Source organism: Gobius niger (assembly GCF_951799975.1).
Source record: "Gobius niger genome assembly, chromosome: 1".
Lineage (NCBI taxonomy): Eukaryota > Metazoa > Chordata > Actinopteri > Gobiiformes > Gobiidae > Gobius > Gobius niger.
In genome coordinates, this window is record NC_136852.1 from 61,116,339 (window position 1) to 61,128,973 (window position 12,635).

A 12,635-nucleotide genomic window follows, 5' to 3' on the forward strand; every position below is an offset into this window, starting at 1 on the left:
CAAAATTTAAAACAGCTCTGTTTGTGTGCAAGTCTCTTCTGGTTTAGCACCAAAGTACATCTCTGACATGTTTCGAGCCATATGAACCATCTCAGGCCCTGAGAACTTCAATGAGGGGTCTCTGGTGGTTCCCAGATTCAATAATAAACACGGTGAGGCTTCAAATCTGGAACAGTTTTCATGAGGATGTGAGACAGGCCTCAACTCGGACAATGTTCAAATCCAGACTGAAAACAGTTCTTTTTACCAGTACACATGGCAACTGACAGTATTTTATCTGCGCTCATTGCTTTTACTGTATTAATTCATCTTTAGCCCACATTAATGTTTTATGGAATGATTCTATCTGCCTTATTCAATTTGCGTAATTTTATGTAACCATGAAGCACTTTCAGTTACCTTGTGTATGAAATCTGCTCTACAAATAAACTTGCCTTGCCTAATCTTCTCCACTTCCTTTCTTGACCAATGCAAGTTTTTTTTTAAATTATTTCAAGAAAATCTCTCTCCCTTCTCAATCTTTATGGTTGCCTACCGTTAACCAGAATTCCCCAAAGCCTTTACTGTTGTTTTCATTTGACTCCAGATGTCCATAAAGAATGTTGCCACATGGACATTCTGTTACAGCCTGCATGTATGTAATCTATCTGTAGTCACACATGTGCAGGACTAAATCAAGCTTACATCCATTCAGCCAAGAATAACACCATATTGTGTTGCGCCAAAATGACTTTTATTTACCATCAACTTCTGCACAATCGATTTCATGTGGCAGGACAAACGTTTGAAGCAGATAAGCGTGTTTACTTGGTTTCAGAGACATATTGTAACGATGAGGGTGTGCACTATGCAGTGACTATACTCACAAGCGTAGGGGGAGGTGGCGATCGCATGTGCATGTGCTCTCTGTTTCTGGATTCTCTCATGTAGACACACAATAAATGAACTGTTGTGTCCCAGTGAATATAAAGTAGAGAGCTAATAGAGCAGCCACTGTCTTCTCTTGGTTCCAGTGCAATTGTTTGTTGCTGAACGAGAAAAAAGCTTTTAAGAATACATTTGTGGGGTTCTTACATAATTGCCACAACCCACCACCACCACCACCACCACCAGCAGCAGCGTCCCATACAGTCGTGTTTTTCCCCGTGCGTTGTGGTGCACGTGCATGTGTTTTAGCAGGGGGGTGTGAGAGCCACCACGCCCCCTGCATTCGAGTCTCGGGGCTGCCATAGGTTCGACGTAAAGGTAACGGCGCGTACGTGGGGTTTATAAAGATCCACGCTGCTCGCTCCGTCCTCGCTCCTCTTTTTCTGGTTGACTGCGACTTTTTGGTGCCCATCACAGCGCAAACATGCCCAGCAAAAGAAAGAAGAATAAGCGCCGTATGCGCCGGACGGTAAGTGGAATTCTCATCATAATCCTGAAATAGATGTAGTTTGTATTATTTGTAACTAACACGTTGTTTTTTTTCTTTAACTATGAACAGCCTGTTACAATAATAAAAAAGCTTCCGTAAATCAATCTTTTTACAGTTTCTGTTAAGTGCATAGGCCATTCGAGCCGTTTTCGACATCTTTTGTTGTGCAGTCCCCTTGCGCATGTACTGTACAATCACGCGCAACTGAAAATAATACAAAAGTTAAACAAGTTGAAAAAGAAATCACAAAGGAAAATGATCACAAAACAAATAAACCTTTTTTTTTTTTTTTTTTTTTAGTGTGTCTTGTCTGACATCCCTCATTGTTTATTGTGGTGGTACAAGAAAATGAGTAAATGATGCCTATGAAGACACTGTAGCCAACAAAGTACGTGCACTACACGCGCAAACATGTCAAACCAACGTGTAAAATGAATAAAACGACCAAACAATTGTATATTTACTGACACGTGGTCATTTCTAAGCACATATAGGCGCTCGAGAAAAAAAAAAAAAAAAAGACTTCTGAACATTGAGTGCCAGAGCGAAGTGGGTGTGGCCAAACGGAGAGGGAGGCTGGGGCGCATGGTGCTGAACAGTCTGGTGGCATCATGGAGTCTCCAGTTTCACAAGCTTACATCATCGGCAGGCACTTTTATCGCAATCAATACGTGTAATATTGTGGATGCACTTTAATAATTCATTGTGCAGCTCATCAAGTTCAGGGAGTTTCCTTTGCTTTGAGCTGAGATCCCCCGCCCCCCCCTCCCTCCAAAGTAGCAGCCCTGCCTCTCAACACCAGACAGCTGTATATGGCAGTGAACACACTTAAGAGAGATGCCTCGCAGAACGCCAGTTAAAAATGGCTCCACTGGTCACTAAATCACAGACACCTCATCACTTGTTATCAGCAGCAGCAGCACTGCCATCGACACAAGTGGGTATCGATGAGGAGGCAGACAACAGCACGACATCCGAATGTGAAGATTGTTTTCCCTTTTTCCGAAATTGTCTGAACACGTGCACATCGAAAGCATACACATTTCAGTGCTGTGTGCAAAAGTGCTCCCAAAGTAACCTGATAATAAACTGCTCATGATGCTATTATGCCCAGTGTTTGCCCCACACCAGCTTCCATGGGTGGTGCTGACTCCTACAAATTCTGTTACCGCATGGCCAGAGCTGTCAGGACAGCTCTGATCCAACTTATTAGGTCTCTTTATCTAAACCAGCTTTTGGCCGGGCTTTTGGTATAGTCCCAGCACTGTAGCCCCAGCCACATCACGGTCTGGCGTTCCTAAAAGCTCTATGTAAGCCGCTGGGGGTTTTGTCCCAAAGTTGAATAACATGTTGAACCTGCCTGGATCGGCATCTCTGGTATTTCCAAACGTTCAGTCCATGAGGCTGAAAATGCATTAATTCTGGTCCCTGTCCTGCAATAGAATTGAACTGGCATGAATATTTATCACACTTTAGGATTATATTTTGGAAAGTAATAGTAGACCCTCTGTTCCACTGTGTGACATTATCAAAAGTACTTACTCAAACATGATTAGATAAACTACTCTACAGATTTGTTGGTTTACCGCATAAATAGTAAAATATCTAACAGGACCGTTGTGTTTTCTTCTATGCAGCAAGCCCTGAGGAGAGTCCTTGAGGAGCAGCATGCAGCCAGTCCGCCTGTCAAAGCAAGCCCTTCCATAATTGTAGGGGCCCCCGGAACAGTTTCCAAAAAAGCTGCTAAAACACACAAGCCAGCTCCACCAAAAGCCCCAGAGGTGGTCTCCAAAATACCAGAAGCAGTTCCTATCGCCGCTCCTATTGTGGAGGCACCTCAAATCGTACCCAAAGTTGAGCCAACGAAAGAGGAGCCTGTTGCGGCGCCAGTCGAGGTAGAGGTGGTAGCAGCAGCACCAGAGCCAGAGGTAGAGGTAGTAGCAGCAGCACCTGAACCAGAGCCAGAGGTAGAGGTAGTAGCGGTAGAACCTGAACCAGAGCCAGAGGTAGAGGTGGTTGCAGCACCAGAGCCTGAACCAGAGCAAGAGGTTGTGGTCCCTGAAGTGGAGATTCCTGAAGTCCATGCCCCAGTCATCACAGAGGCACCCGTCGTGGAGGCGCCACCAGAAGAAGCTGCACCAGTTAAAGAAGAAGCTGCGCCAGTTGAAGTTGAAGTACAAGAAGTGGAAAAAACAATTATTCCTGTAAAAGAACCAGAAAATGAGGTAAGGAGAGCTTTTTTGGAAAACAAGCCATCTGCTCCTTGTATACAGTGATTTGCATATAGCTAATGATTTGATATAGTTTCATAATGATGACACACTGTCTATTCTATTGTGGGACCACCCAACAAAATGTGCTACATACAATTTAGGGACATCTAGTGGTGAATTCTGAAATGAAAACAATCCGATGGGATCGTTTATCTCCATCACCTCTTATACATTCTTTTGGTTAAGGGGTAAGAGCTATAAGCACGTCTGATGCATTGAGCAAATACAGAATCTTCAACAACAATATTATAATATAAATGTATACATTTGCCCAGACCAACTGTCCAATTCTTTAAAACACTGTCTTCTATTTGCACATGTGAAAATGCTGTCAATGTAGCTTTTAGAGAACAACCTGATTAGAGTAAGTCAAAGTGTGTGTGTGTCTCGTTCCTTGGAGGCAGACTGGTGGGGGTGGGAAGCATAGGGAACAGCGTGTTCCATTTAGGAAAGAGGTGGAGAGTGGGATAGGCTGCATCACTATACAGGCTGCCCAATCCGCTGGCTATACATTACCATATACACGTGGAGCGTGTACTTTTCATGTGCTTTGTTGCTTTGTTATATGATGCTATTAAAAATGAACATCCAATTAATGGATTATACTGTAGGTATTACTGTATTTTGAAATGGCTTTTGATTTCCCAAGGGAAATCTAAATAATTATCATTGTACCATAGTGCAAAGTCTATATGTAGGATTTGGGTACAAGGTGTTCTATATCTCATGTCTACACAAAGCTGCACAAACATACATGTATCTTAGTTTACGCAAGCCTAGCCTACAGTCTGACACATGCACGTATGCTAGTGCACACATGAGTAAATGGATGTTCTTTGTTCCTGGGAGCTGAGCTGTGACCATAGTGTATGCTGCATGTTCCTTGTGTATTTTTTGAGTGCCCTGGCGTCTTTTAAAGGAAGCCTTATCAATCATGGACATTTGCCAGGGCCCACTCGAGTCAGGGCTACTACACAGTCCAGTCTGAATGGTGAACCTTTTGACCTATAAGTGGTGCGCCCTACCCACGGAGCCGCACAGGGCCTATAAACATGTCCTTATATGTGAGATGGGCAGCCCCTCACTTCCCTCCCCCTCCTCCCCTTCCTCTCACCACACCCCCTGTCGTTCTCCCTATATGTGCCAGCCTTTTTCCTCACTTTGTGCAAACTTTTCAGCACAGGGTTTTTAGAAGTGCATAGATTTAGTCAACTGTAAAAACTACAGGTGGTGTCTTGAAACTCAAAGAAATAGGTGATCAAGTGTGCTGATCTGCTGATTTAATTTGTCCAGTAACAGCTCATTTGACCAATGTGGGGGTAATTAGTTGTATTACAGAAAGTTAGAATTAATTGTCAGTATGGGGATAGTTTTTAGCTGGCTCCAGCGTAAAGAGGAGGTGGGTTGCTCACAACCTCAGCATTTTGCCTTGGAGACTCAGGTGAGTATAAGCCCACCGTATCCACACTGAGAAAGCAGTTTGGCCTGGAGGGACAAGGGCGGGGGTGTGGCCCTCACTGTACATTCTGTACTAATATGCTCTCTGTCCCCCCCACTTCCCCTCTCTTCTCTGTCAACCCTTTACCATGCTCCCTCCACACGTGCGCCACTCGGACCACGTCGGCCTCTTTCATAACACAGGAAAGAGAGGAGGAGAAATGAACACAATCCATATTTGCAATCTAAATGTTATGGATATAATGTGATTCCTAATTTTGACTTATCATCTGCTTGCAAAAGGGCAGATTTTTATGCCCTTTTGCAAGCCCTCACCTTTTATTGGGACTTGGGACTAGCACAAAAAGTTTATGTTGCCTTTTGGTAACATAAACTTTTAGTATTGCAAAAAAACAAAGAAAGAGGCGAACCATTTGAGCTCCTTTTGTTCAACTGTAAGTGTTGCACTGCAAGTTTTTACTTTCGAAGTTTTCACCAGGGCTGCAGCTTCTTGAATTATTTCAAAATACATGCCTTTTCTTATGAGATTGTTTACTTCACTGTGTAATGTAAAGCACAGTATGGAAATCCAGAAGGTGTAAACTCTTGCATCATTGGCAGTAATAATGTCTGAGGCGTTCTTAATTAACATGCCCCAATTACTAAAAAACTCCTTTCGAGTTTTACTTGCCTTTAATGTTTCACTAGTTTCGTCTCCACATTGGGCCTAGTATGTGGCAGAATGTGTGGACGTATTTAAACAGCGTGTTCTGCTGCTGGGACAGGCTGGGGCAGGGGGTGTGTACATAGGAAGAAACCTATAGTGCTCTCCCCTATACACTCCAAGCAAGCCTATACCGTAACTGAAATGTATATTTACTCTTGTCAGTGGACATACAGTATACGACACATGGCTTTTGTTGAACTGTTAGCCAAATCCCCCAGGCTCGAATTGCACTTCTTTCTATTTATGGTTGCGCTAGATTTGGGGAAGTGTTGTCGTCGCAGTTTAAGATGAAATGTCCGAGAGTTGAAGCCTGCAAATGTTGAAAACAGAGTATGTCCTATATTTTCAGTGTACTGCTACAAGGCAGGCTAAATTATTCACTAAAACATCTCCGAGGTTTGCAATATTCATGTAATGCTTTGTGCCATTATAGCTGGGAGCTCTTTGCCACTTAAGTCTGTCTGCTGCCGGCTTAGTCTGTCTAGTGCCTATAAACAAAAGGCAGCAGAAACACTCGGGCTGGCAATACATGCACTTGAGTTTCAATACATTTTTCCGTCTCCTTTATGTTCAGATAATCCAACATTTAAGAAGCGGGTGTCCCATTGGTTGCCACATTCCAGGAAGGAAATTATGAGTCCTATTTTCCTCCTGCAAAGCTACATGCGCTGCCAAGAGACTGCTTATTTAGATGCTGTCTTACGTGCCACACTTCTAAATCAGCAAACCTTTACCTTCTTGGGGTATTTCTACCCATAATAATTCTTCTGTGTGATAAGAGCCAGTTTGGCAGGCCAGGTATTCTGTTTTTCTTCAAGCACATTTTTAGAGCTCTCCACACCCCGAGTTTGACTCATGAGGTTTTAACTTGTTAGAAGTTGTTGTTCATAAGTCACTTGTGTGCTCTTTGACAGGTCACAGTCCTGGCAGAGGCAGAGGTAGAGGCACCAGAGGCGGCACCTGCTGAGATAGAGGTAAGCTATATGTGTCAACACGTCTCATACAGCCAGTTTAGGCATTTTGTCTATAGAGCCAGAGGGAGAGTGCACAGGTGTCACTGAGTTTGACTGACACATAATTCAACAAGCTCACTACAAAGACTGTTTTGATTGTCCGCAGGCCACAAACTGACAGCTTGCACTTATGGTAGAGATAATCTTTCACAGGCTATAATTTAAGATGATCACATTAATTGAAAAGCACTTGTGATTTTTGCGACACATTTAATCTGCCAGTAAAACATTTCACACTCATATTGTTGATTGCACAATAGAGTATGCATACAATTTTCCATGTGCGAGTGGGACTTTCCATACGACATAATGCAGGGGTCTCCAAAAACTATAGTCCGGTAGTGACTCCATGAGTAATGAACCCATGCGTACACTGGTTAATGAATGAGAGTGTGAATATGAGTGTGTGGTTTCATGATAGAAAGGCATTCAGAGTGCTGTAGGGGGGAAAGGTGCTATACAAGCTGAATTAATTCACCTTCGAAACCTGTTTTTAAGGTTGTTACAGAAGAAACGCCGGTTATCACAGAGACTGAACAGGTAACATAAATCTAAGTCGATTTCGATAGTTGATGTCACGCACACCAAGTCATTACCATTGTCCATTTGTGTACCACTTACATCAGTAGTACTAGATGTGATTAGCCTAGCTGCATGCTGCATGGGTCTTCTTATGTTGTGTTGATTTTGCCTACACAGACGCATGATGTGTGTGAGCCAGTGCCCACAGCACAGACAGAAGAAGTTGCCTCAGATACGGTGGAAGAACAAATCACAGAAGAAACTGAAGAGTGCATTGAGAAAACAGACGTGATAGAAGAGATCACCGTAGATGCCACAAAGCCAGAGGTTAACGCAAATATCGAAGAATTGAGCGAGGATAGCAGCTCAGTTCAGGTCGTGGTGGATGAACCTGTTGAGTCAGAACCAACAGGAGTGGTAGATGCAATCTCCACTGACGCACCCGCTGTGGAAGACACAGAGGCAGTTGATGAACCCGAATCTGTCGAGCCAGAATCAGTTGAATGTGAACAAATGGACGAGAAAATTATGGCTGTCCCACAAGAGGTGACCACGGCAGTAGAGTGTGTGGAGAGTGAACCAGTGGCTGAAGAGGAGGAGGAGGAAGAAGAAGAAGAAGAGAGTTCCTCATCCCAGGAGGAGGAAGAGGACTGTGACATGGAGGTGTTGTCTGAAGAAACCCCGGCAGAGACTAACCAAATCCAAGAGGTGCCACTTCCACAACAATAATAATCTTCAAAACTTTTCCTGCTCTTTTCCCCACTTTTTTTCTTCGACGCTCTTTGTTGTAAAGTCATGCTTGTGCGTTCTCAAAAGTGGCCTTGATTTGATTTGTCCCTGTCAAATCAAACACATATTCTGATCACATGTGGATGCTGTAGAAATCTATAATGACTGATTATACTGTCTTTAAATTGTCAAAAAAATAATAAAACCCGCAAGTAATATTGAAAATAAGTTAATATTTTTAACAAATCAAATCAAGGCCTTTTGTGTCTGTTGTGTGAACAAGCCCACACTGCTCACACTGTCCTCATCTTCATCCATTGTTCTCTCATTTAACACTTTATCAGTAATGCAAAGTAGAGCAGAATTAACTAAGTTTTCCCCCCCCACTTTCCAGGATATTCCTATTCCATGTGAAGAACTCCCAGTGGTAAGCATTGTAAAACTAGTTCTCAGTGCACTTGGTAGAAATGTGTATCCTTTTTATGTATATTTAACTCTTTTCCACTAGGAACAAGATGCACTTCCTCTGCCTCCACTTACAGCTGTTCCAGAAACTGTTCCAGAGGTAAAAACGAAATAAATAATAATAATAATAATAATAATAATAATAATAATAATAATAATAATAATAATAATAATAATAATAATAATAATAATAATAATAATAATAATAAAGCACAGTGGTTGTATTTATATGATGCACAGATTTTTAAAACTGGAGTGAAGTTCAACGTGTAGCTCATGTCTTATCTCCCTGGTCAGGTTCCTGTGGACACACCTGACGTTATGGTGGATGACTTTGTTGTCACAGACTCTTCTGCTGAGGTCATTGAACCTAAAACCACTGAACTGCTCCCAGTTATTGAAAAGGTTCGATTTCCCCACAGATCATGTCACATTAAGATACATTTTGTTGAGTTTCTAACACAGCATGCTTCCTTGTGCTTTAGCCAACAGTAGCAGTCTGCGAGATCTTTGGCCCGGGACCTGTTAAGATGACATCTGAGCCAGAACTGATCCTTGCTGCAGAAGACACACTCAATGTATCTACTTAAAACATGCATTATCATACATGTATAACTGCTCTTTTGGTTCTAAATTGGCCTTTTCACCTTCAGGGGCTTGCTGCTGATGAATGCTTACATGTGGAGGAGATTCCACTTGATCAGGAATCAGTCACAAATACTTCAATTGTATGACTTTTTAAGAAAAAGTTTAATATCTAACAATGAAGCACTGCCATGGTCCCTTAACTGTACTATTTCTGTGCTCCATAGAACATGTTAAACGGTACAACAGAATGGATGGCACAGCAGCAAGTTCCAGGGTTGGACTGTTAAACCTATATCACAACATTTCTGTTTTTGTAAGTTCAATCGACATTGACAACAGACCTTTACATTAGCGGCTTAAACTAACTGTATCCTGTCTTTCAGATTCCGCTCAGTGATCTTGGAGGACTATAGAGGTTGAGCAGGAGTCACCCTGCTGACTTTTTCAATATGTTTGGACTTTTGATAGGACAGTCAGGATATTGCATGTCCCTCCACACTTTGAAGTGCCTTCCTCACCGCAAACCAGATGTCAGCGTGCAACAACGGACTGCCCCATACCTGTTTGTCACCTTTAGGCATCATTTCGAACATATTCTTTTAAAACATGCTGCATTTGCAGTGGGGTTATACGCTTAGTACATATTGGATTTCAAATGTTTATAAATGAAGGAAGATGTATTCCAATGTCCTCTCCACCGGATAAACTTCAATCCCGTTCTCACGCTTTGTTTTTCTGTTTGTCCTCCAGCTTCAAATAAGAACCATGTCTGTCTTCTTTTCTTTTTTTGACTTGTATGGACCAGATGAAAAGATGCGTTTTATGTCAATTGCTGAGCTTTAAACTTTTTCTTTTTTTTTAAGAATTACCAAGGTTGACATATTTGATTGGACTAGACCCTTATTTCCCGGTGGTAATAGAACTTTTTTTTTTTTAATTGTGACCATAATATCACACATACAAAATACACATTGTTTACAGTACAATTCAGATTTGCAATAAAATTGATAAAACTTAAAATGATTGTGCATTTTAATTTTAATTCCATGTGGGTGGGCTGCTCTTTGAGCGTAAGATTATTCTTTAGGTGCCCCAGGAGAAAAGCATTTTACAAACAGGGTTTAGTGCCAATACTTCAACAATACTATGTTAATATTTGAATTAATCTAAAATCATACATTTAAAATAAATATTATTTGACAATGAACTTAAAAGGAGAAAAATGAGGATGTAGGCAGACAATGTAATTTTAGGCGAGAACTCTCCCATAGTGACTGGTTACTGGTTAGAGATACTAACTTTGTGTATTATAACTGTATTTGCACTATGTGAAGTTATACTAATGGTATATGTGTAGTACTGTATGTAACCTCAACTTTTATATTATTTAACTAAATTTACTATAAATGTTTTGTTTTATATAATTATATTATTTATATGAATGAAGGTTTATTTGGTTACAAAACATAAAACAAAATGTATGTACTGCAAATTCATTACAAAGAGGGAAACCGAAAAGGTGTAACATCTACCCATCAAAGATGTAACAAAAAACAAATATATACAGTATATATATACACATATACATACACATACACACATATACAGTACACATATTTTTTTTCTTCTTTTCCAAAACAAAAATATATTAATTTGTAATTACAAATGCTTGTTTGTTTCTTTGTTCCAATTTATGCACAACAATTATGCATACGCTTATCTTAACCAAATTTAAACATTTAAAAAACATTTTTTGTATATTTGTCAAAAATTAAGATTTTAGACTGTTTTTTGAAATAATGAATGGAATTGCTCCTCTTCAGATCATTGTCGAAATCATGAATTTTTGTTATTGATGCGCTAGGAATATTTTTGTAAATGTGTCAGTATGCAGCTCTATCTCTATTAGCTGTAGCACTCTTCAAATAAATAAGCTTAGTATGTTTATATCAGTCTGCATGAGCTACTTATTTTGGCAGTACAGGTGAAAATTAGAATATAGTTTAAAAGTGCATTCATTCCTGTTATTCAACTTAAACTGTGAAACTAATATATGATAGATTCATTACATGCAAAGTGAGATATGTATAGCTGTTATTTGTTATCACTTTGATTATTGTGGCTCAGCTTGTAAAAACCCTAAATTAAAAATCTCATAAAATTAGAATATTTTGGAAAGGGACTGTAAGCCATAATCATCAAAATTATAATAAAGGCTTGACATGTCATTTTGCATGTCATGAGTTTATATCATAAATTAGTTGAATTACAGAAATACATGGACTTTTGAACAATATTTTAATTTTCCGAGTTTCACCTGTATAACATCTTTTTGGAAAACAATTCCGGTTGGTCACTATAGGATCTTATTACACATGAATTCTGCACGCAGTTAAGTCTTCCACACAGATGCTCAAAAATGGATGCAACAACTTGTATTAATTTAGCAGAACTTCACATCTCAGTGCTCCTGGATGCACTAAAAATGTGCACTGTCAACTCAAATAATTCCGTCTCCCCCAAATCATGCAACCCTACCAATTTCAACTGACTGCAAAAAAACAAAAAGAAGGGGGTTTCAGATCAAATCTTTTAATTCTTTGTTTTTGCATGTGTAGATTTACATTCATATCAGTACAATGTCATTTGGTACAGTAAACACTGCCAATGTGTCCTTTTCAAATCTCATCCTTAATACAAGAATTATACTGATAAGATGAGTCTTTAATTCATTGGCCCCTCGTGTTGGAATTTCAACTCAATACAAAACCAAGCCAGATGAATAAGACAAATGGAGACTATACAAATGATAAAGACATTATACCAAAAGAGAGGATATATATGTGAGTAAAAGCACATTCTTATCAATAATAGATGCTTTGGAATGAAACAAAGAGGTTCAATGTGATCCTGTTCAGCCGGCCCATTCCATCTATATATTATCTGTAATCATTTTCAATACATCTGCATGACCCACAACCCCATCCCAAATACAATAAATAAGAAAAGTGGATAAATCGATTGGTCCATGAGGTAAAAATATGAAGAATAAAATATAGAATACAGATGGAAACACACAAAAAAAATAAGGGTGTGTTTGAAAAAGAGAATTATTCAAAGTGTACACAAAAGAACTGTGTTGCCTAAAGAGGTTTCATTATCTTACCCAGAAAGCCCACTCACACATTCAACACATTCACACTGTCGCATGGAGCGCTGGACCCAATCATGTGTCCAGGCAGGAATTCTAACAACGCCACTTGATGCACGGTGTTTTGTTTTTTACACTCCGGTGATGATGATTAATGACAAAAAATGGCCATAATGGATTGAAAACAATAAAAGCATTTCAAAAAATTTAAATATTTGTCCTTCATTAAATGTCTCACATAGAACTCTGCACTGCACCGTAAATGACCAGCCACACTGAAAAAGGTGGGCCGCCGTGATAATTGCCAGACACA

At 40.1% G+C, this 12,635-nt stretch overlaps 1 protein-coding gene across 1 annotated transcript; it reads left to right on the plus strand.

Moving 5' to 3' along the window:
• Window positions 1–1,109: 1,109 nt before the first annotated feature.
• LOC306962526 (uncharacterized protein) lies at window positions 1,110–9,208 on the plus strand. The gene is made up of 9 exons (XM_079555695.1): window positions 1,110–1,396; window positions 3,055–3,642; window positions 6,769–6,828; window positions 7,366–7,407; window positions 7,567–8,097; window positions 8,513–8,545; window positions 8,627–8,683; window positions 8,881–8,988; window positions 9,069–9,208. Exons 1-9 carry the CDS (start codon window positions 1,352–1,354, stop codon window positions 9,171–9,173), a joined length of 1,569 nt encoding a protein of 522 aa, XP_079411821.1. The 5' UTR covers window positions 1,110–1,351; the 3' UTR covers window positions 9,174–9,208.
• Window positions 9,209–12,635: the final 3,427 nt, after the last annotated feature.

Coding starts and splice junctions, on each gene's coding strand:
- LOC306962526 (XM_079555695.1), top strand. CDS start 1,352: ATGCCCAGCAAAAGAAAGAAGAATAAGCGCCGTATGCGCCGGACG. Junction 8,098..8,512: donor AGACTAACCAAATCCAAGAG/GTGCCACTTCCA, acceptor CCCACTTTCCAG/GATATTCCTATTCCATGTGA. Junction 8,546..8,626: donor CATGTGAAGAACTCCCAGTG/GTAAGCATTGTA, acceptor CTTTTCCACTAG/GAACAAGATGCACTTCCTCT.